This window comes from Vanellus vanellus (assembly GCF_965231255.1).
Source record: "Vanellus vanellus genome assembly, chromosome: 1".
Classification (NCBI taxonomy): Eukaryota; Metazoa; Chordata; class Aves; order Charadriiformes; family Charadriidae; genus Vanellus; species Vanellus vanellus.
In genome coordinates, this window is record NC_138905.1 from 63,398,234 (window position 1) to 63,423,481 (window position 25,248).

The 25,248-nt window shown below is 42.3% G+C and overlaps 1 protein-coding gene across 1 annotated transcript in view; it reads right to left on the minus strand.

Annotated features, from left to right (window-relative positions):
• Window positions 1-25,248, minus strand: part of TBXAS1 (thromboxane A synthase 1) — a 233,219-nt gene that overhangs the window by 118,578 nt on the left and 89,393 nt on the right. The window contains exon 4 of the mRNA XM_082493832.1: window positions 10,263-10,359. Within this exon, the coding sequence (XP_082349958.1) occupies window positions 10,263-10,359 (97 nt within the window). The remainder of the gene's footprint in view (window positions 1-10,262; window positions 10,360-25,248) is intronic.

Genomic DNA, 25,248 nt, shown 5'->3' on the forward strand with positions numbered 1-25,248 from the left:
TTGTCTTCAGCATTGCAGCATAAAAAAAGAAAAGTGCAGCAAAGCCAGTAAATAAATAGCCAATGTAAGTTTGATGAAAGATTGGCTCAGAAGACTGCTTTTGGCCTGAATAGAAAGATATGCTTTCATCCTGTTTTGACTATACTCATACATTTACCTAACATAATTGGATGTAGTTAATATTGCAGGAGCCTTCAAGCAGCGCACATTTCCCTCATTAGTGGGTTTAAAGCCTTAATGATATCTCCTGTGCTGCAGAAAAGCCCAATATAGGCTCTAAAAGTGATTGGCAAGTTTCAACAGGAGAAAAACTGGGGGAAGGGAAGGCAAAACCTAATAAAACTCTGATCTTGTTTTCTTCAGTCATTTAGAAACAGAAATTTTGCAGAATGATAGAAGAAAGAATAAAAAAAAAAAAAAGGTGAGGAACAAGCCCAAAAAGATAATTTCAAAAGTTGATCTTACAGTAACTCAAAGAAACATGTGAAAGAAACAGGGAGTGGGTAGAAAGAGGGAACGTCCCTTCACATACCTGCAACACACGAAGACACATCCACACTTAGTCCTACACAAACTCATTCTGACATAAACAAGTGCATACACACAGAGTATTGTCAAATCAGCATCTTCCTACACCTGCAGCAAAACCACCTTTTTGTAGTTTCATTATGCAGCTTTTTTTTTTTTTCCTCCTTTAAGTCTCAATAGAGTTGGCAGGGAAGCCTTGCGTCTGAGAAAGAGAATGTCACAATATACCATTAACTAAGTACATGCAAAGGGTTTGGGTTTTTGTTGTTTGTTTGTTTTGTTTTTTGTTATTGACTAATTTTGACCATTTTCCAGGAACAGAAATTTCACAGGCTGGTTTAGTTTCAAAAGAAGCGTAATTATGTACAGCTGTATTCAGTATTTCTTAACTGCCTCGAACAATCAGTGAAAGGGAGATTTGCACACATTATCAGCCACTATCATTAGTGCTGTAAAGTACGTAATCCATCTGGTGTTCTGGTGTCTACCTAGGAGCAGGTATTGAACCAGTGATGGCTGCAGTATAATAGCATAAAGAAAGAGCATTAAAAACAAACAAAACAACACAGCAACCCTAGTCATTGCTCAATACCAGATTGTCCTTGTGTTTGTGTTCCCCCACGGTTTTGCAAACCATTTTCATACGTATAGGCGTGGAGAGTGGAGAATTAAAAATGTAAATTTCCTCAACATGCGGTTTTGCAGTCTTCACAAGGGAAGAGGTAGCAGGATGCCATGGTGATGGCAGCACTGCAGCCCATTAATAAACCCGAGAAAGAGTCAGGGATAGACTCAAATACTTAGACCCATGCTGAAAAATAACTCGCTTCATAATAAATCCTCTAAAAGATAAGATGACTGTGCATCTCAACATCAGCCGTGGTCTCAACCTACTGATTCATCATGTCTTGATGGGGGGCAAGGGAAGAGGAAACTTGTTTTTAAGCCTTCTAGCCTCCTTACAGTCAATTGCATTGTTTTTATATTGCCAGGGTTTATGGCCCATAGCATCTAAAAACCAGACAACCCATGTCTGGAAAAGAGAACAAGTGGAAAGTTTTTATTTTGTATTCCATCTGTGTGTAACCCATCTGTTTCCACCATCACTGCTAGCCCTTCATACAGGAGGGATCAGCCAGTATTATTTGCTATCTTACCTGGAAACGTGACAAATACTAGTGTTTGCTTACTCAATCAGAGATTCATAAATCTCAAGCAAACAAATTCACATGACCTACCTGGACAACAATATATCAGTCGGTTACAATAGCGCCCTTACAAGAAGTGTGGCCTTCTCCAAGCCCAACTACGGTCTGACCACCACTGCTGGGGATACGCTGACCCCTTGTAGGAGAGCTCCTTCCAGCCACGACAACACAGGAAACCCTCCTCAAACAGCAAACCATCTAAGTAACTGCTCAAAGGAAATAAAACGTCAGTTAGAGGTTCTCGTCCTTAACAGAGAGTCTTTCCAAGTCAGTCAACCACACCATCCTCAAACTAATCGGACTTAACTACGGTCAGCACTTTTAGATTGATTGCTTGGAAGCTGTTCTGTGGCACTCCAAACTATCGTATCGATGTATTCCTAAACATTCAGAAGTCTTTATCAAATACTTAAATGTGTGAGAAGAGGCCGTGTTCACCCTCTGTGCACCTCTGTGCAAGACACAGAAAAAAGGCTCCTAGTTAAGGGAACATTCCCATTCTGGACAGACTATTAATAAACATAAGTAAATGCACACTCACGGCCCACTGAATTAAATGAGATATAAGAATGTACATAGAAGTAAGTAAATGCTAACATCTTTTTATGTATAGTAGTCAGCAGAGGCACATGCCAGGTGTTCAAGATAGGTACAAATGAGCTTTCCCACCTTACAGGACAGATTTCACTTGGTTTCCTGTTCTGAATTTGAATTGCAAATAAAAATGACAAACTTAAGAGAAGATAATCCTTAAAATTCATTCAGTTGAATCTGTTAATATTAACTCTACTACTTCAGGGTTTTTTAAAATACTTCAAAACAGAAAGTTACTTAAAAGGAAAAAAAACAAAAAGAGCTTTTCAATAAACCTTTTTCCTCTACATTTCTGAAGCTTCTTTTAAGAACAACCACAAAAAAAAAAACTCCCACCACAACTATTTGAATTAACAGATAAACCAAATCCCAACCCTTTGCCGTCAATTCTGAAGCACTAACATTCGCTAATGATAATGTTCAGCTGGAAATTCCCAACATACTCTTTTACATTTGTTAAGGTGACAAAGCACTTCCTAAATGATTTGCCCTTGTGAACACAGGAATTCTGTAGCAAAGCCAAAAACTGAACTCAGAGCTCCTAAATCCCAACCTAGAGCCCTAATCGCAAAACCAGACTTCATCTCACTGGGATTCAGAAGATCAGGTGGTTCCCAGAACACCATCTACTAATATGTCGAGTCTTTCTTTAAGGCTAACTGAAGCCAAAGTCTGATTAATTTTACAGGCAATAGCAGTGATCATTTGACAACATTAGTTTTGTGCTATTAGCTTCAGGATATGGGGAATAAGGGGCAATTTGTTGTGCATGCATAAAGAGCCATACACAGTCTGGAAGAAATGACCCTCTCAATATTTATTATTTTAATTTGAAAGTGCCTATTGCAAGCATATGCACTGCTACTTTAAAACATTTAGGCAAAACTGGATTTAATTGCTCAGAAAAATTAACCAGCAAGCTCCGAAAGAAAAAAAGAGGAAAGAAAAAAGAAATCCAGAATTAAAGGCTATTTTACCAGGTAAAGAAGGCAGCGAAATAGTTAGGTATACATAGACCAAGCTAAAAAGGTATCCCAGTATGTCTAGAAGACAGCCATGGAGGCGCACTGGGGAAAGAAAGCAGATACATCATGATGGTGGTTGAGCCTTGGAGCTCCTGCTCTGGCACAGCTCAGTGAGAACCACCAGGTCAAAACAAGGGTAAGGGCCCTTGCTCAGCCCCCTGGCAGGGACTGGCGCTGGAAAATCACGCAGGCATCTGGGCTCACATGACTGTACAACAGCACCCACAAATATGCAGTCAAACAAATTAATATTAAACAGTTAAGTGCTATACAGCCAAACGCATTGCTGCTAGCATAATTCCCTCTCTATAATGATGCTGCACCAGCCAAGATTTCAGATCAACTATGATCCAGCAGCTGTAGAAAAATGCTAGGCAAAAAAGTAAATCTTAATAAATTCACTGCTAGAACACCTTTTCACTTATCCTCGTAAGGCACAGAATGATTTTTGAAAGCACTGAATATTCTCAGCTCAATGAGACTGAGCCTTATTGTACGTGTGGCAGGATCGACACTTGCTCGAATTTGTCCTACAAAGGGAGGGAGGAGAGAACATCGCAGCTCTGTATCACAAAGAACTGGATGTTCAAGGCAGGGCCCGCCATCAGGTGTGGTGGCTTTGCTGCATCAGGAGCTGTAAAGTCACCACGGCGTGTACAAAGAGGCACATTTTGTGATGTTTCCATAATAAGATATGGCACAATTGACGTCCGCAAGGCTCTAGTGAGGACTAGAGATTTAGCATCTCTTCAAATCAGAGAGACCCCATATCAATATGTGTGCATCTGTATGCATCCACAAATACATACAAATATGCATACCTGCACACACGTGAGATATGTTAGCTCCAGAAGCATCATGCTGGTCACCTTCCATGTCCTATGTGAACCCAACAAAAACCAAGATGAAACAAGATGAAGGAATGGGATAACAAAAAAATTATCTAAAACGACTGAGGCAGTGAACAAATTTAAAGGATGTTCCTTCCCTCTGCTGCCACAAAAACCAGCTTGTTTTTAAAACTAAATTTCACAATCAAATTATTAGCACACACTGGAACATCACTTGTGTACTAAACCAACGCACTGAATAGTTATTTTAAAGAGCGGAGAAATGAACAACTTATTATATACATTTCAATATTTTTTTTTCATTTGTTTGAATCATTTTCCAAATATTGACTTGCCCATCGTCATACTGTGCGTCACTAGTGCTCCAAACCACGTGCCCATGAGAAGGTGAGCCTCCAACAAAGCACACTCATCTATTTACAAACAGAGTTCATTGCACTTTGCAACAACAATTTGGAAACAAACTAAGAAATTCACATGAAAGGATGATGATGATGGCATTGACACAACCGGAAATAATCATAGGACATTTAATCTGTAGAAAAAGAAACATTTCTAAACCAAACAACTACGGGTACAGGGTCAAGCATGTGTGCGCATTTTTTGGCAACAGTACACAACTTTTCATTCCTTAACTATTTTTACGTGATGTGTCTCCAAATGAATATGTTAGGGGGGTTATTTTTCAAAACAAAAACCATATTTGTGAGAGAGAGACTGAAGCAACAGCCTGGCCCGTAAGCTGGATCAGACTATAGGTTTGGATACACAACTGAATTACCGCTGTGTACTGAATGACAGCACATCAGCGGGGCTGCTGCGGACAGGCAATGCCTGCACTCTAAAAATCAAGGCAGAAGACATCAAGTAAGACCTTGCACAAGACACACAAGAGACGTTTTACTTGCAAAAAGCCAAGAACACATACACACACAGAGTTGATGCCTGAGACACCACTCTGAGCTGTTTGAAGCCAGTTGTGCATCCCAGCCCCGCTCTGGAGACACATAATCACTACCAGTTGGTGTGGGGTTACCTGAAGTTAATAGAAGTACGCTGATTTATGCTGGCTGAGGGCCTGACCCAAAATTCACAGAATTACAGGATGGTTGAGGTTGGAAGGGACCTCTGGAGGGCATCTTGTACCAAATTTGGATAGACCTTTTGATAGAGCAACATACACAGACACTTTTCTTGCCAGTATTGTATCTACTAACAAGAGACAAGAAGGAACAGCCAATGCAGGGGTACGGCAGCCGTCCTGGACCGCAGCTGAAAAAGATGCGGAAAATAGGCTCCTTCCTATTTGGTGGCTGTATTTTATTTGTTTAATGCCACAGGTAGGCTTGAAGCTTTACGATTTAGCAAAATAAAGATGAGGCCAACAGCTTAGTGTAACGGGCAAATTCTACATGTGAAAAGAATAATCACGTCCCACATGGATGAACTTGGAGGATAGGAAGGGGAAAGACAGACAGAAGCAAAGAGAAAAGCAGCTTGGGCAACTGTCTTTTCCTTCAAGAAGGATACAAGGAATTTGTACTGCCATGTTTTATTAACTTCCATGCTACGTTTTTGTTCTTACTTTCACCATCTCAGTACTATTTATTGTTAATCCCTTGTTACTTTTTTTCCACAGTAGCAGCAAAGCTCCTGATGAGAAAACAGTGATGTTTTCTTACAGCTATTGGAATTGGTGTAGATTTTTGTATTTTAAAATGTCACCCTCCTCCAGCTGGTTGGGGCGCAGATTTAAGTACTTGTTCTGGATCAACTACTCGTTTCCACTTGTCATAGCCACATGGATCCTGGCAGAGCACTGACTCCAGCAGCCTGAACAAACCTTGACTAGCCAGCGCTGATCCGCATTTTTAGCAAATACTTTGGCCTACATCTTCCGAATCATTTAAATTACATACCAGGTAATACCTCTCTTCACACTGCTCCATCTTAAGATTCTGCTCCTACATTTTTAAAAGTACAGTTTAATGATTCTCAAGTACTAATTCAAAAACAAATTTTCAATGCAGAAATTAAAAACAATCTGAAAACAGATTACGTATCATTATCCCGCCTGGCAGAATGCAACAAACATCATAAACCTATCTCACTCACAGCAGAGTAATGCAGCTAAAAATGGCCTTAGTGCTCTTAAAAGAAAACTTCTATTCAAGAGACAACTTAACGATACTCGTGAGAAAAAGGTATCATTTACTACAGCACAGCCCTGCCTAGAATGCTGGCTGAGGTTTCCATGGTTAACCAAAATTAAAATCAATTCCATGTTTTTTGGCAGAAGGTCTATAAGCTAATTTTCATCTTTTCTTCTGCAACTGTAATTAAAAACATAGGGAAAGGGCTTCATATGCCTCAAGTATGGAGGTACATTACAGTAGACATTTTGTTTTTAAATGGCTACAATGCTCACCTTAATCAAATCAAAATTAAGTGGGAAAGTAGAATGTCATTATTGCCTTCTTGTGATTATACATTTAACAATAAATACACTCCATGCCTACAGGGGAATAACACCTTGCGTGCTAAACTTGGTTGCTTGTTCTAAAACGAAGTGAACCTTAATGCAAATTTGATCTGCAGTCACCATACACTCCTGTCGCAAGAATTACTAATCAGTAACTCAGAAACAACAGAAGAGGGCAAAGGAACCTAAAAGGTTTATTTACAGCAATATTCAAAAGATATTCATAGTGAGGATGTGAAATGTATAACATCAAAGAGAAACGTAATTGCATAAAATGAACAGGAGTTGGCTTCTGTTCACATGCAAAATCTACTTTGTCCATACAATGAGCAGATAGGTTCAATGTGAGAGAAGTGTACAAGTGGTCCAGGTGTATCTGGATGTAGACACAAGTTGCTTCCAAAAGAGTCCTCTCAGCAGATTAAAACCACCCCGATTCCATAAAGTTCTTCTGATGACTTCCCAGCAAGCAGCCAGCAAGCGCACAATCCCAGATTAAGGTCATTCTTCTTATGAGTACTCAAGGGCATGACATCATGTTGTAGACAGCTTTAATAAAAACTCAGAGTTCACGGAATCATCATCTTATCCATTTCTGTCTATCAAGTACATCACCCACCATTTGCAACTCTTCAAAAGTTCTATTTCCCATTGTCTCTTGCTCTAATATAGACATGTTTTAAGATTATTTGAAAGAACAGCAAAATAAACACGGAACAAACTTTTTCTACCCCCTAATACACTTAGGTTTTTAGAATTAGCTCTGCACAGCCTGCAACTTAGCGACACTTTGTTAAGGTACGAGTGCTACAACTGCCACAGAGCGTGGTGAATAATCTGCCTTTGTGGCATTCTGGGTTAGACAACTCACATTACATTTCACCTCTGGTGGAGGAGGGACAAATCTTTTGGGAAACGTATTTGGGGAGGTGGGGAAGAAAAGAAAAGCACGGTGGGTTTTCCCAAGGCCTGTTCAAACCCAGTGGTCTCAGCCCCTTTCCCACCCTCGTTACCCTTAAAGACTGACAGTCAAGCTAAAAAAACAGGCTTTGGGTTGAAGTAATAAGTGCGTGCCGTGTCTGGACGGAAAGGTATTAGCCTAGTGTTGTGAACAGTACTGACTCCAAAGTCAATTCTATAACCACTCATCAGTAGACCATCTGAGGAAGGAATAGGTAAAATAAGGTCGGGGGATCTATTTTGCATTTTGAATTCTCCACTGGCAAATAGAAACCCTCACTAAAAGTAGAGGAGCTTGCTTTGAGTAATTTTAAAATACACAAACAGAAGCAACCCTATTAAAAGCCTTAAAACGACATTTATTCAGTCAATATGAAAAGAAAGAATCCTATTACTTTGAAAGTGCTTTTCTCACTCTCACCTTTCAACCATTATTCACATACAACCCAAATCACATCTGAATAAATTCCACTGGCCTTCATTACATACCATCCAGTATTATCTATTTTCATATAGAATCGTTAGTGTACAGGATAGCTGAACACTTCACCGAGAGAGCTGATTGTGAATTAAAGAGGAGAGGCAGCTCCCAGTCTGAAAATTCAAGAGGGGAAAAAGATCCCCAGGTTGGATGTGGAAGGACCCAGAAACAGGAGGCTGCTTATCTTCAGCAAGTGAAATGTTCCAGCAATGGCTGGAACAGTGGGAACAAAGTGGAAAGTGAGAAATAACAACGGTCAAAGATTGCAGCTGGGTGAGAAGACCACGGAACGAGCAGATAAAAGCATCTAAGATGAAGCAAGTTCATTTGAATTAGACTCATGGGCATTAAACAAGCCAGAAATAGCAACAGTGCACAGGGGGGAAACTGTTCATTTTGTTGAGAAGAGGGCTAGGAGTTAAAATTTCTCATCTGCCACAGGCTTTCCAGTTAGTGGCAGGGACATTACCCAGTCTGTGCCTCAGTCCCTCATCCATAAAGCAGGATGTTGTGCAGAAAAGCCACAAATGGTTCAGGGCACAGTCAAGTGCTAAGGGAAAGATATGAACCTACTCAGACAGCTATACCTAACATATCCCCAATGAAGAAAAAAAAAAGTGGGGAAGAGAGAGAGAGACTGGCTATAGTGACCTGACCTACCTGAATTTTAGAGAGGAACACAAATGTTACAGACCACAACAGATGGATGTCCAACCACAAGAGAGAGAGATAAACCTCTGACCCTAAAAGCCTGGAGAGAAAGAAAAAATTTGCCAAATAAGAACAGTGGCAATGCCCAGACAGATATATTCAAATGGCAAAGGTGACTAAAATTAAGAGCAGAATGAGTACCTGAATGTACCCTCAAAGCAATGCTCTATAATTTCAGGGAGGTGTTATTTGGGCACTGGCTACTGCTATGAATAGTGGGTACAGTCTATTCCTATCAAATATACCGGACAAAACCATGGGAAAGTTACAGATGGGAAGGAATAGGGTACCTGCTTGGGGGTAGAAGGAAAAAAGGTGGGAAATTCCTTCAAATATAGAGAAAATGGGGAAAAGACCCTTGCCACACGCAACAACTTCAGCCCAAGAAGCTTGCACGCTGAGATTCTTCTATTCAGATGTGAGTTATAGGCTCAATGGAGCGCAACTGGCACAAGTGGTTATTGTATAAGATACAGGTAGTCACAAGATGAACCTCATGTACCAAAAGAAGCAAGCAAAGGAGACAAGCAGTCTGCAAACAGACTGTCTGGTTGCAGAGAGGATCAGAGGGGCAGAGGAGCCAGACAGCTGATCGGAGATGAAATTTTCCCTGAGGACACAAAGAACCCTCCTGAATACATGGGAGTTTATTTCGGCAGGTCTGAGCATACAAAGGGGACGGGGAAAGCAGGGAATGGACGGCACTGAGGCAGCGTGCGGTCACAGTGACAGTAATTCCTTGTAAAATGCTGAGAAACTGCTGGAAATCTTTACTATCCCTCTGGCCATTCCCCCCTCAATATTTGTTCTAACCAGTACTTGAAAAAGAGCTTTTTAATACATACGTGTATAGAGATAAGTAAAATAAGTAACCAACAGCATATGTATAAGTCCTTGCTAACCCCAAATTCATTCTTAGCTATTTGATATTTTCAGAGTGCTAAGTATGACAAAGCAACACGTGTTAGCTGCAGGAGGCACGGCCCCATCCCAAGCAGCCTGCTCCTGCCTTAGAAAGTCTAATAACACAAAACAGACGAGAAAGCAATTAACACTGTCCCCATGTTACAGATTGAGAACAAGGAAGAGAGCTAGTATGTGGTTTTCCCAGGATTTCACAGGAGGTCAGTGGCAAAACTGGATATTGAAAGCCCCTCTCTTCAGCATCCGTCTGGTGTCTCGGTCACAAGGGTATTGTATCTAAGGTCATTCTCTTTCATCCTCAGAGTGTCCTGGTAACAAGAATCTTTGACTGAAATGTATATAGTGAGTTCATATGCCCTCAAGTTTCATTGAACTATGTTGTACTTTTCCCCCTATGTTGTACTCTATCTCCAGCTCCCTGGCAGTCACCTTTGGTCTGAGCTCACATTAGCAGCACTACCACCTCCGTCCACAAAGCCACCCTTCCTACCTACTTACAGTTCTGTTGGTGAAGTTACTGAAGTCTGTCACTAAGATTTGCTTGATCATCTCTGGTGTGGAGACCACCACAAACATCTGGCGACCGATGTAGTACCTACAAAGAAAGAAAGTAGGGAGTCATTTCAGCAGATAACGTCAACCAGAGAACTATCACCTTCCCTAAAATACCTCTGTTGGCTTAAAAACAGTTGCCATGAGCAAATACCACAGAAAATATATTCCCCTGGGTAAATCAGTATCTTTCCCCATCCCTCTCAACTTTTAAATTAAGATGCATGGCCGTGGAACTTAAAGGAAACAGCTTAAAACCTTTTACTGATTAATCAATTCTCAGCCAACATTTTAACGTACAGGTTTACACACTCTGTGCTCACTGTGAAGTCGGTACGAAGTGATGGAATATCACTAAACCAAACTACAGAAGGCCAAAACATTAGTAACCAACAACCCAAACAATCACAAAGGACCTACAAAAACGATTATCCTGCAGTTAGCCACAGGAAACGTCTTTCCACGGCAAAGCCCTGTCTACAATGAGCCTTTCCAGAAGCGCCCCCAGCGTGGCTGCAGTGAAGGCACACTTCCACCACTCCTACTAGCACTGGAACAGAGTACCTCTCAGACCCCAGGCTCTGCATTACCACAAACATAACCATCTAAAAAGTACCATCTGAACCTTACGTAACACCAATGAGGATAAAAAAGAACCAAAAAAGAAAAAAAAAAGTCCACCAAGTATAAAGAAATTAATGCAATTTTAGAAGAAGACTGGGTGGCAGGGGTCTCTCATTCTCTGCTTGTATACCCTCTATCTCCCACTTCTAATTTAATACGATCTTTGGAGCCAGGGTCTGTCCTTAGGGGACTTCACACCGTTGTGGATGCCGCAAAGGTACCGGGACCCACTCCAACCCCCCAACTCCTAGGGGCGCAGAGCTCCCAACTCCTAGGGGCGCAGAGCTCCCTTCTCCAGCAGCATTCCCCCCAAGGTCCACGGGTGCCCTGCGCTGGGCTGCTCTGCGGGGGGAGGAAGGAGTACCACCAGCAAGCAGAGGTTGCCTGCGGTCCCTACCTTTGCCGATTGCTGGACCAGAAAGACTATGAAGGCGACGCTGCCATTGCTCTGCCAGGAGAGAGGAAGAGGAGGCTGGAGGCAGGCACAGGAGGGCCGGGCAGCTCAGGGCAGAACACAAGAGCAATACCACAGGTGCTGCAATACCGTGGTAACATCGATGCCTAATCATTTTGGTATGATGCAGCTTAGTATCAATATATTGCTTATCACCTGTCTACATTGCAGCAACAGAACAGACAAGCAAACCCTGGGCTGAATTAAATTTAGTAACTGGAGGTTCCCATGGCAATGAAGCTGCAGCAGCACTGACTTCACCAGGGGCAAATAAGTCAGACAAATATCTTGATTCCAAAGCAGGGTTTCACAGCCCACCTTGACCCTCGTACCACCAAAACTCATAATAAACAAATGGCAGAGGAGGACAAGAAAATCATTTTCTTCAAGAAGAAAGAGATCTTCTTTTCTTCTCTGGTGGGTTTCAAGAGGGAACTGTTATTTCCCAAAGCCAACCCACAGGCTCCACTTGAACCTTAGATACAGGTTGTACGTTCTATTAAAAAAAAACAAACCACACAAACTTTTTCACCTCTCCCAGTTTGCTAAACCACAGCAAAGCAGCTGCCTGGTGACCGTCCAACTTTTCTTCAGAATCCTAATAGGTGCATAAGAAAGAGCTGAGGCCTCATTTTAAAGAGTGCTTTGATCACAGTCTTTGGCAAAAGAGAATAATGTCCTACATGTCCCTTCTGCATGTACTTTGTAGAATTTCTCCAGCATTAGCGAGGCAAAGCAAGCTCCCAAGGTGAAGACGTGTGCCACTCCAAACCTACTCAGGATGATCAGCCATGAATACTGACCTCTCACACTCACATCTTGCTTTTCTCTTTCCTCTCTAAGTTTATCAAGTTCTTTGTCTCGTTTAATAGTTAGTGACTGATGGTCCTCCAACACACAGCTTTTCATAGGGACCAAATCTGTAATACCAGATTCCAAATCTGAATCAGAAGCTGATTATATCTACCCAGACAGCTTAATCCTGACCACCAAGAGGTACCACATGATGCATCATGCCAAGCATATGTGTGTGTGTGAGAGAGGGAGAGACACCTCTAGTTTATTTCAGACTTGGGAAGTTGCAGAGCTCCAGCTCCAGTCCACCAGAATAGCAGGACAGTACTCACAGTCAGAGCCCTTATGTCACAGCGCACTTTGTGCTTGAAAGCATTCAGGACTAAAATTTGGGACAGGAGCATCTCCTACTCAAGCTGCTTTTATGAGAAAGTGACTCACAAGCCAAGCTTATGCAAACAAATCTATTCATCATCCTCCAACTCAGACCAGTCACCCGAACTCCCAGTTCTGCTTCCACAGCTAAGCTCTTTCTTTTTTATTTACTCTTCTCTAACTTTCTATCTATAGGCACCTGTTTTTCCTTTCCTTATCCAGTTATAAATAAGGGCAGAGAAGGAGAAAGAACAGAAGGGGAAAAAAATCTCCCCAAATTAATAAATTGAAAGTACTGAAAAAATATCTTAAATTGCTTTTTAAGCAAAGTTCTGCCTGCTTTTAAGGAATGACTGCTGTAAAGCACACACAGACTACCATCTTTTATTGTACCCCAGACAGTAAAAGCTGGTTTTTCTCCGTTCCCCAGCTTCCTGTATAGAATCTTTCTAACCTTTTATAGGACACAAGAAGAAGGGGGGGAGGGGGGGTGTTGACATCTTTGGAAGTCAAAATCCACAGGCTAGGAGCATGACTTCCATGATATTCCCCTGAAGTTAAGGAAAAAGGACAACAACAGCTAAATATGAAACAAGATCATCTGAGCTATTTAGCTATTTCATTTAGCAAACACAGGTCAGGAACCTGCAAAGCCACCAGAAATATGCTTAACTAAGTTTTAACATATTTAAAATCCTCTGCAGGATTGAGGCCTTGGTCACAAACCAAGAGAATATCTCCCAACTAGATTTTTTTTTTTAACTTGTTCCGAAATGGCACGTAAAAGATAAAATCCTCCTGCACAATAATCTATTCTTCCCAAGTAAATAACATATTCACCCCTGCCATGTAACTTCATTTTGATTCTGTATTACTACATGAGGATATCACCAGCCTCACATAGACTTAGATTTATTATTGAACAAAACCCGATATTCTTGTCAGATTTTAATAAATAAGAGTTTGAGAAAAACAAAAGCCTCCCAGCAAGTGCATTACAAATGGATTCATGAATAATTTAGAACAGCACTTTTTATTAACTTTCCCTGGGTTAATCTTTTCACAGGGCTTGTCCACACACACAAGTCCTACCTTTAACTACAGTGACACAGTACCATTATACTGCTTGACCCGTCCCTCAGCGATATTTTCATGTAGGGCATTCAGGGTGTAATACACACTCTTGTGACTATCTAGCTCACTCCCGCACAGAAACAAGAATGCGTGAATGCAGTACGGCTTCTTCAGAATAATGCGACTTTGTCCATGGGGGAATCTGTTGTAACACTGCCATACTGATAAAAATAAATTTCATGACCCATACATGAGTGCAATTTTCCTGTGTAAATGATGCCTCAGTTAGTTCAGTTACACTGCTGGGGTAATTTCTACTAAATTTAAGTTTAAATTTCAGCCCTCCAAAAGAGAAGAAAAAAAAAAATCCACATTTTTAGACCAGTAGCTTTAGCTTCATTGGAAGGTACCAGGACCTGGAAAGAGCTGGTACCAGTACATCAAGACCTGGTACCAGTACATCAACAGCATGAGGGCAGCGTTAGCTTTCTCCAGCAGATTAAAGGGCGGACAACAAGCCATTGCCCAGTGGGCTGCTGGTGTAGAAACCAGCAGCCCTGTGCTGCACTGTCCCCAGTAGCGTCAGGCACAAAGTTTTTCAGAAGCATTCAACGGAGGGCATGGATGTACTCCCAGGAACTGCGGAAAGGGCAGGCTGCTCTCCCTCCAGTGTGTTTACCACAGGGCTCACGGGTCAAGGGGGTGGTTACGTTATAGCATATTGAGCAAAGGAAGTTAATGTGCGTTCAGAGTGTTTTAATAACTGAAGAGGCTACAGACACCCAACACAGCTGCAGCAGTTTGGTTGGTAAGAGCAGACGAGCACCACTCTTAAGGCAATTAGTGAAAGGGACAGAGACTTCTGCCTCGTGTTCAGGTTTCACCCAGGAGACTGCGGTCCTCTTTGCAAACATTTAGTCATTTACCAAACGTGTCTTTTCTTTTATCGGCAAGAACAAGCAGCAATCCAGCAATGATTTCTGCTGCTTTGCATGTGTGCCACCATCGCTTTCTGCAGAGATGTGGCTCAGGTGTCTCAACCCTCACCTAGTGCCTGCCATGGCTGCGGACACAGTAGTTACCCCATGGAGGTAAGAGACACCTGAGAGATGAGCCGCCAAGTCCAACCACGAGCTGAGATAGGAGCAGTGAGACGAGAGGCACATTGGACTGCCCCATCTCTCCTGCAACACCCAAGCGCACCATCTCCCTTTCCAACTATTGCCAGGGACGCCCGAGAACACAGATTTCTCTTCTCGGCCAGCGTAGCGGATCAATCAACTGCTTTTAATTTGAAGGGGAACAGTTTATAATTATCCTTTCTGTGCCCCCAAGATCACTCTGGTCACTCTGCATGGTCATCTGCTGCCAACAGCATCCCTCAGGTCCTGAGGCACGGAGGTGGTCTCTGAGCAAAGCTCACAGCAACGTTGCCGTGCTGCGCAGGAAAAGATGGAGTGCACACCCGGTACATCGTGGCAAAGGGCCATATGTTTTTGTATAACACCTGTGCGGGAAACACCTGCAACCCTTTCACCTTGTTTATGCTGCTGCTGTCAATTCACAGAAGACTTTGATCTCCCTATCTATTATCAGTCCCACATATTACAAACACATCGCATTAATCATAAAACACATATATGCTGTTAGGCAATAAACAAGGCTTTGTTTTCTATGCTGCAGTCTGGTAAAGCACACAAAGATCATCTGGAAAGCTAAATGAAAATAGAAAATTTTATTATCTCTATCTTCCTCAGGGAAGAGCAAAGAACAAAAAAAAAAGGGGGGGGGAGGGCGGGGAAGGAGAGGTATGCAAAGACACGGAGATACAAGAGAAAAGGCTAATTTTCTTAGCAGTCATTTCCTTAAAAAAAAAAGTTCCTCGATCACTCTGCCTCTTTTGTTTAGAGACACCGATTCACTACAGGCAGACAAATGCAAAAAGCCAAATACCGCACTGCTTGTTTAAAATAGGACTCAAGCCTGGCATTACTTGCTTAATTATTGCAGAGGTCAGCAAACTGATTTGTCATGAGCACTGTCCCCTTCCAGCTCTTGCAGGCAATTGACTCTCTGTAGGACTAAGCGACACATAATGAACAGCTCCAAATCCCAAACACAATCTTCATGGAAAGGTTTTCTTTGGGCTAAGAGGAAAGGAAAGGACAGGACAAAAAATTGTCAGGTACTGTGAGTCCCTTTATTTGTGTTATATTAGCAGCTAGAGGCCTCCAAGGTCCCCGGGCCCCAATTTGGCAGGAGTTATACATAAGTAGAAGGCTTATTCTGGGCCTGTGGGTTCTACAATTTAAATAAACAGGAATGACAAACAGTGGGGAAAACAAACAATGTCCTCCGTTTTCCATCTGAGGGACTAAGGCACAGGCAGGTATGGAGGAGCCGGGAATTGCCTGCAATCACCTATTTTTTTTGACTCCCTATGGGAACAGAGCTCCTCAGCTGCCACGTACACAAGTGGGCACAAGTTAGAACACAGGAAGTTTCGTTCAAATACACGGAAAAACTTCTTTACGGTGAGGGTGACAGAGCACTGGCACAGGCTGCCCAGGGAGGTTGTGGAGTCCCCTTCTCTGGAGATTTTCAAGACGCGCCTGGATGCAGTCCTGAGTAATGTGCTCTAGGCAATCCTGCTTTAGCAGGGGAGTTGGACTAGATGATCTCTAGAGGTCCCTTCCAACTCTGAAAACTCCGTGATTCCGTGATACACCTGGAAGTCCCACAGTGGCTTTCTTCAGGCAGGAGAAGTCGGCAGGGAAGTCGGCAGCTAACTCCCCGGCCACTTCTCCCACGTCCCAGGCTGTGGCTCCAGCTGGCAGGGTACCTTCCCGCGCTATTTTTATAAAGCACTGACAAGCTGTGTATCTCCAGATTAGAGAAATGCAAGTGACCACTTAAGAAAAAGAAAAATTTAAAAATAATGAAAACCACAACACCCTAAAACCAGGTGAACCTATTGCACGTATCGAAGCCCTGGTAGCACTGAGCAGCGTCAGGCACAGAGAAAAGTTTCAAAGCACAGTTCTGCCAACACACACACACACGGAATCGCGCCTCAGCCGGAGACTAATCCAACCCATTGTGTAAATTCATGAAAAAGAAGACACGGCCACAGTGATTTCTATTTAAGAATAAATTGTTCCTCATTTCCTTTTTCGATGAACTACGCTTCTTTTCATGTCGTGAAAGCTTTAAAATAAGCACGTAGAACTATTAATTTAATTCGTGACTGTATTAAAAATATCATGTAACAAGATGCCCAGACACTCCCGCACACTTTCCGCGCTGCTCTGTATTGCTATGCATCCACCCCTTTGTCCGCATACCCGGGATTAAAAATGCTATCTTCTACATACCAAGAACCTCTGCGCTATCTCAAACTTGCACCTTGCCAAAAGACCTCTGCTTTCTGACATGCTTAAGGAAGTATCAAAAAAAAAGGGAGAAAATTCTGGGATTATTTGTATTCTCCCCACTACTAAAAGCACGGCTAATTTTAAAGGAGCTCCTCCTTCGTCAGGTGCAGTAAGAGACTCCAGGTACGAAAGTAATATATTTAGGGTTGACAATAAGGGGAAGGAGGGCTGATTGGGGCCATTACAAGGTACAGAGCCGGTAGAGTCTTTCAAGTATCTTACAGCAGGGTGCAAACGAGATGCCTTTCTGGGCATCCCTAACACCAGCTGGGGTTTAGCAACTTGAGGGTGTCACACGCATTTACTAATCCCTTCCCCCTTCCAAGGGAGCAGTGCGGGAGATGCAGACTCTGCATGGCTGTGTTAATTCATTCATGAAATAAAGTAGATGACATTTACCCACATATAAGGAATGGCAGGGATTAAATTAAGCTCACAAAGTACCATGAAGGGGGAAAAAAAAAAAAAAAAAAAAAGAAAAAACACAAAACCAAAACCAAACAGCCCCTCTGAATTATACAAGCGTATTTGGCAATCCATGTCCATTTGGTTTTCTGAGGATATCTGAGTCCAGGTCCAACCGCAGGCACAAAAGCTCATGCCCGCGTTTAGAGGTCGGGAAGAGAAGCAGCAAAGGGGATGAATGGGGATTATTTTCTTGCTCCGGGTGGGCTGCGGGAGAAGCCGGGTGCCGGGGCAGTGCAGCACCATGGGGTCCCAGGCTGTGCTGTTCCACAGCTGGGGACCTGCCGCTTCCCAGGGCTGGCAGGGGGTTATTTTTATCCTGGCAACTGGGCTCCGATGATTGCCACCGCTCCACGTGCTTGCATCACACCGCTAGCGCTGATTAGCTGCATCAGTATTCCACTTCATTAATGCGAATTGAAAGCTGTAAATAGGGTACTGCTTTTATAGGATGCTACTGGAAAGGAGAAGTACCGCGACATTAATAAGGAACCAGTTGCTCCTCCCGCCTGGGTGCGCGGTGCTGTTTGCTACCGGGTGACGCTGAAGGCGCTCATAGCGCTTCACCACGTCAAGAGCGCCAGAAGAAGGTTTCTAAATCTTTTCCCATGGCGTTTCCCACCAAGCTTGGAATGTATGAGTCTGTGTATTGCTACCCGTGTTTAGACTGTGACATTTTCACCAAAGCCTGTTTTGTCTGCGCTCGTTAGAGCCTGGTATGCCTGACTGACCTCATGTGATGGTGCAGCAGACATTTCCTGTGGGTTTCAGCATATTTCTGTGCGTGGCCTTTCGGGGGGTTCGCGAGCTGCATCGTGAGTGCAGTCTCATCTCGGGCTCTTTGCATCTAATTCACTACTAAAGTACTCCTTTGCCATACCCTGAGAGAAAAACCATCAGGTTACTATTCCCAGAACACCGGATTACTATTTCTAGGGAATGCTACATCTGGGAGGTAGCAAACTTTTTGAGTCTCCAAACTTTACTTGCTATCATCTACACACTGTTCATTTGTATGGATTTGTATGAGTCTATTATTTATATTCAACAGCACTACCTATTTTTATCAGTGCAGTGAAATAAAAAAAAAAAAAAAAAAGAAAAGGCTACAAGATGGCTGAGGAGGATAAGCAGACAATACGACTCGGGCTAAACACGGGCAGCCTTTTCTCCATCTTTTTCTTTTCCACATAAGGGAGGGAGCAGGATCTGCTCAGCACTTATCCTGATTTCTAGTCAGAAGCTCTAAGCGGCTTCTCTTGACAGACAGGTAAGCAATTTCTGGGAAACAACAGGCAGTATTACCCTGGCAGGGCTATAGCCATTTCGGACAAGATAAGTGGAGACAGAGCAGCGCAGTTGAAGAAGATGAGGGATGGGACTGTGATGCTACATCGAATAATATGGCTGAAAGAACACATAGAAGAGGGGCATCCAGTGCAGGGCTGCTTTCTTGCCGTGAAGCCAGGGAGGATCCTCAGCGTCCCAGAAAGCCGGAGAGCATGTGTGAGTCGTGGGGCAGGCTCCAAGGAAAATTTGGGGACAGGGGACAAAAAGAGGAGAGCATATGTGCGACCATATGGAGAAAATTAAATGGGAAGGAGGGCAAAGGATTTAAGTATAATTTATGATACTGCAACATTGCAAGATACAGCGAGCTATAAAACCAGTTGACTATAGTAAAACCACAAGTGTAATAAAGTTGGTAGTTACACCCCCATCACTAAACTTTGTATAAGCAAACACACTTCAAGATGACCAAAACCAAGACCTTTGTGATCTGACTTCTGCCTCACATAAAGCATTTCTGACCACGATAAAATTGAGGGGTTTATTATTTTTCCTCCCGGACACCTGACATCAGAGGGTACAAAGAAAAGCCATCCGTAAGTCTGCGTTTCTGCAACCTTCACCTCATATGTACTTTGCGTATCATAGCCCGGACTCAAGTGCAATGAGTTTTTCGCATCTCCGGTTTTGCTTAGCCATTTTAGCCCTAAAGGAAAGAAAAGGCTTTCAGAAAACACCGAGTATCTCTATCTCCTGAAAAGTCATGTCCTCATACATATCTTCAAAAGAGGCATTCAAAATCAGTGGGCTGTTTCTGTTGGTTTTTTTTTTTGTTTTGTTTTGTTTTTTTAATTCTGCACTATATCTTTTATTTCTTTGTAGGCAAGACAGCACATCTGCCTCCCGTAAATACAATCAGCAGTGGTGGACGATACAATATTTTATTTTTGCATGTGTTTGAAATAAACTTATACATAATTTTCTTTCAGTCTACTTCTTCTTACTGGCATTTTGATCCTAAATCAATAGGAGAGTTGCAATATATTGCATACCATCCCTTTTTATTCCTTTGCTCCGTTTATGTTAATGCAGATGCGTGCATTTCTGAACTAATACTGTCTTAATATTAGAAAATGTTAATCCCTCAGTGACAGATAGGGCTCAATATACTGATTTGTTGCATCATAAACATAACATGATAAATGGAGTGAGCCAACTTGAGTTTTGCATAACTACACATGCATACACCGTTTTGTTGAATACGAAACGAGACACTTGGACCCTGTCATAGCTACCAGCCTGAAGAGATCTGAAGTTCAAGCAAATGCCAGCAGGTTTCATAAGCGGGAAGCAATGGGCAACCCATTCATCTGGTTTGCATGCAATAGAGACACAGATGCCAGCCAACGCTGGACAGCCTTACTCAGGCAACTAAAGGTTTGCCAGACTGGCCACGAGGGGGACAGTCATTGTGACTCGCTTTTCTTTCTAGATCCGTCTTAAAAAAACAACACGTTGAAACAAAGCAAAAAGTGATAGTAACCACCTACTGAGCTCCTGGGAATGTACTTTGTTATGCTGCAGCATACAAAGTGCACACAGGAGAAATTAATTTTTTAAAATCCTTGCATACCTATGGTAGTGTGTACTTTTTCTATACATTCTTAAGATCTACACACACACACAAAATCATTTCATTTTGTTAATGCATTATTAAATGCATGCTAAGCCAAATAAAAGTCATTTCCCAATGCTTTATGCATTCATCATGAAACCACTAGCAGAATTCTTTACAATAAAAATGCTAGCCGTACACATGACCAAACTAAATTATTCTGGGAAACGGCTAATATCTGACCATGTGGAAACGTTAGAAAGCAGGGCTTTGTTATAGGACCAGAAGGGAAAAATAAATGTATTTTCTTACAGAAAAATCACAATGATAAAAATAATTTTAATAGTAAAAAATGCTGCAGCTCCAGGAAATTTTCCTGAATCAATTCAATCTGTGTCGTGCCGGACTTTAAAAACCCATTAAAAATAACCATGATAAATTCCCTAACCTCTTTCAGTGCGCCATGCAGAAGACAAAGGAAACTGCAATTCAACAGAGATAGAAAGAAAGAAAGAAAAGAATGGAAAAAACCAATAGCTTGTGCATCAGTGGTAACATTCTCGCTAACAACAACGGGCAAATCTATGCCACAAAGGATGAGAGGAGCAGGAGTGATGTGTACAGCTGACAATGGCACTCCAAAGTAATAACTTCCAGGAAAATCTGCTGTTACAAATGGACAACACGCTGCTGAGAAGTAGTTGAGTCACGACTTTTATAACATGGTAAATTATTTCAACCTTAAAATGGACGTACTGAAAAACAGGATGTATACAGCTCTGGTAAGGCAACTACGGGGATAACACCCTACAAACAGCTAATACACTCACCTGGTTTAAATTATTAAACCTCGCCGAAATCCATGCACGTTCAGGGATTTTTCCCAATATTTAATGCACAGCCATAAGACACGGATCGTGTTTCAAACAGCAATATTAGTAAGAGCACTACCTCGTTGACCTATTTTTCCATTTACCACCTTGTACGTATTACCAGTTGTAACAAACATGCTTCTTTTGCTGCTCCCTTTCGTTGGGGTGGAGAAGGGGGCAATTGTATAACAAATGGCATATACGTCACTGCATCCTGAAACAACCCAGAACCCTGAGGATGGAGGACTACTTTTAGCCCTCTCCTCTCCACGGATGTACCCTTTCACCACGGAGCAGCAGGTCCTGTTCACCCACCTCCTTCTTCTGATGGCCAGTCAGGGTGCAGCATATCACACCAATGCTGGGACACAATTTCCATGTGCAGGTGTCACAACTTTGAGCTCTCTTCACAGCTACATTAAACAGCTGTCCCTGGCCTGCAGGTGGCCGGCCAGGGACACGATCGAGATGTAGGCTTAGGAACATCTCCTCTTTGTCTCGGTTGTAGCTACTTGGCTAAAGACCTCAGGACTCCCATGGACCTGCCTCATTTCTGAGTTGTCCAAGTGAAAGTTATCATCCAACACTGCTTTGCTATGTTACTCCCCGAGCCCTCTGGATCTCTGGAGAGGTTTCCTAGAGGCCTTCCCTCCAAACGTTCAAGCATACATGAAACACCAGCAGACATACGTAGGATTTCTGAGGAGGCAATTTCTGAACCACTTCTAATTGCTCAAAGTCTACCCAGGAAAAAGGGAAAGCAAGGAGATATGAAGGCAGACCAATGTAAATACTTCATGTTCCTTCTAAATATACAGGTATGGGGGCAAGCTCAAGTGACTTGATCCTCAGGCAATGACAGAGGTATAGCAGAGATACAACCCACTGAATCTATTCATATCTCCTATAAACAAAGCAAAAACAACCCACAAGCACAACTGTAGGATGAACCATCACTAAAGTAAATATATTGATCTATCAAAAATGATTGAAGACTGACAATAAAAGGGTTATAAATGCTTAGAAGAAAGAGAAAGCAAAAACACAAAACCAACCCACTGAAAAACTCCCACCTGCATTCACAGAGAAAAATGGACTGGAACAATAAAACACAATGGCAGTGCCTGTACATCTTTGATAGCTGCCCCTCCCAAAAGCTGGAACAATCTCGCTATAACCAAGCAAATGAAAATGTAAATGCATGAGCAATTGTCTGGGGGATTCAGATGCTTCGTGTCCTGTAGGCAAAGAAGGGAGGAGAAAATGGTAGGAAAGCAAGAGAAGGCACCACTTTTAATATTTGTAATTATTGATCATGCTCTCCTCTCCCGGAGCCTTTTTAAATCAGCAGAGACCCCACAGTTAAATATGCAACGCTGTCTGCACGGCAGCTTTAGCGCTGCCAGCAACACCCGCTTCTCCTCTAACCTCCACGCAATCCGCTGCTTCAACTCCTTCGGCACGGACAGCCTGCAGATTTTGGGGGTGCCAGCCCCAGCCAATCACATAAACGGCTGCCTGCAGAAATCCAGTGTTCAAAATGGCAACCTCAAAAGCAGCACGGGATGGGGAAATATGCTGAACACAACGTCCAGAGCAGTCCTGTGAGTATGTATAAACACAGCGGTGTATTCAAAGGGGTATCGGGGGCTACTTGAGGGCTTACAAACTGTGTATTTGTTTGAATATTTTACTAAGAAAACAAACATGAGAAAAATTAGAGAGGTGTCTCAAACTCAATTCTGTTCTTCACTGTTCATGAAAATCCAGTTGTGTTAGATATTGGGCAAGAGCAAATAAAATGCCACTGACGCGGGATAAAAGTTGAGTCTGAAGTAAGAATAAGTTTAGGTACTTCAAGTATTAACCTTCCCATTTTGCAATACACTTCTCTTCCTCAAAAATCAGAACAGAAAGTTATTTTAATAGAAAATAATTTAATATTCAACAGCTATTGCCTTTCCATGTGACATTACGTTACCATCTGACCTATTTTAACATTTGCCTCTGTGCTGCACTTGTAGACCTACTTTCTCTTTCTGCTGCCCCATGCATAGCTTATTTCCTACTGGGCCAAACGGACAGCCAGTGGACATATAAAATTGTTAGGCTGCTTTGATAACATTTTACTTTGGCCCTTCACACAGAGTGTTTCATAAGATGTTCCACATGATAAAAGGTCCCAAAGAACCAAGATCCTCTCATAATGTCACTTTGAAAGACTCTGCAGCAATTCCCAGTGTCCTTGCCAACATCCTTTTTCAATAAAATAGATTCCAACATTGACAGAAAAGCTTGGATTATTGCTGAGTGATAAAATGCCTACTGCTAGCCCTTACAGAGTCAGAACATTGCTCCCAACTCACTCCTTTTTCTGTAAACTACTTTAAGACGTCTGGATACATCTTAAAATTTGCTGTACAAAACCTGATTTTATTCAATAGGCACCATCATCCAAAAATCAAAGTTATATAACATGAGAGACCTAAAAACATTGGGCCAAGATCCTCAAATAGTCACAGCTCCGTGCCTTTAATGGAGCTACACTGAAGTAAACAACAGCTTGAAGGTCCAGACCACTATTTTCAGGCTTGTTTACATCGGGGAGAGGGGAGATTCTGGGACAAGACGTGGTTTGAATCTTAATAGTTAGACTAGAAAAAACTCCTATGGAAGCACACCTCTATCAATTCAATAATTGCTGGGGTAGATGGTCATTTTTTTCCTTGGAGTAGTTTGTGTCATTCCAGAACTGCTGTGTCTGTGCATGGGAGTTTTTTTGACATTACTATAGCTGTTTAATTATACCGGTACAATTTTATCAGTATGACTACAATAAATCTTCCTTCAAGACAAGCCTTCAGATTTAGCCACCATATTTAATGGAAGGAAAGAAAGATTCACAATCCCCAGGGTAACGGTGGCTCAGCTCATTCCACACTCCCCAAGCTAGAAAAAAAAAAAAAAAAAAGAAAAATAGAGTAACAGCTGAAAACAACTTCTTCCTCTACAGTAGGGTATACTTTTGCCTATTGCCTGATGAAATCATACCCCGTTCACCAGCAGAAGGTCTGACATAAAGCAGACTCTCCGGGGAAAGAAGAGAGGTAGTCAAACAGAGAAAAAAGGGTAATTTGAAGATGGTGCCAAACCAACAAAGGAGGAGATATTTTGTTCCCCTTACTACTAATAAAACATAGTAGACTTAAATTGATCCCCAGACTAATAAGGTAGAGGAAAAACTAAAACCTATATATGACAAAACAATAAAAAAGTAATGAAGAGATTTATGGAAGTACATAAAAACCTTGGAATGACGTAAAAATCGTCAGGTCATATTACTTTTTTCAGTTCAACATGGATAAGAAAAACAGGGAGGAATAAAAATTAGAGCATGGAGGAAAGATAGCGTAGGGCTGAATGGAAGGCAGAGAAGCAAGAGAAAGAAAACAAAACCAGAGAAAACGTTTAGGAGGGAACAACATAACAGCAAGAAGCATGAATACAAAGCCCACGTGGCAAGGTTGTTGAAGTAAAAAGAATAGGACAAACCCTAGAGCAAACAAAGTGGTGGCACCATCAAAGGACAACAGACACCAACAGAATGGGAAGTGCCTCTCTACGTATCAGGCAAAATGGCAAATATGACTATTTCTAAGAAACTAAGGAAGAGGCGTCCCCAATCCATTCCTGTGCAATGCCTATGTGTCCTAAGGGGCAGAGGCCTCACAAGGTCTTCTCTAAGGACCTCCCCAGTATGGGGAAAGAGGGTCTAACCAGCATCTGCATCTCCCTCCTGATGCTCCTAGCAAGGTGGGTATGAGGAGGGGACAGAGCCACGGATGCTTCAGCCTGTGCTGGGGCTCACAGAGAACCGGGACGTGCAACAGGCTGCTGATTTGCGGTTTTGTCTCTGCATCCTTCTTCTCCAGCC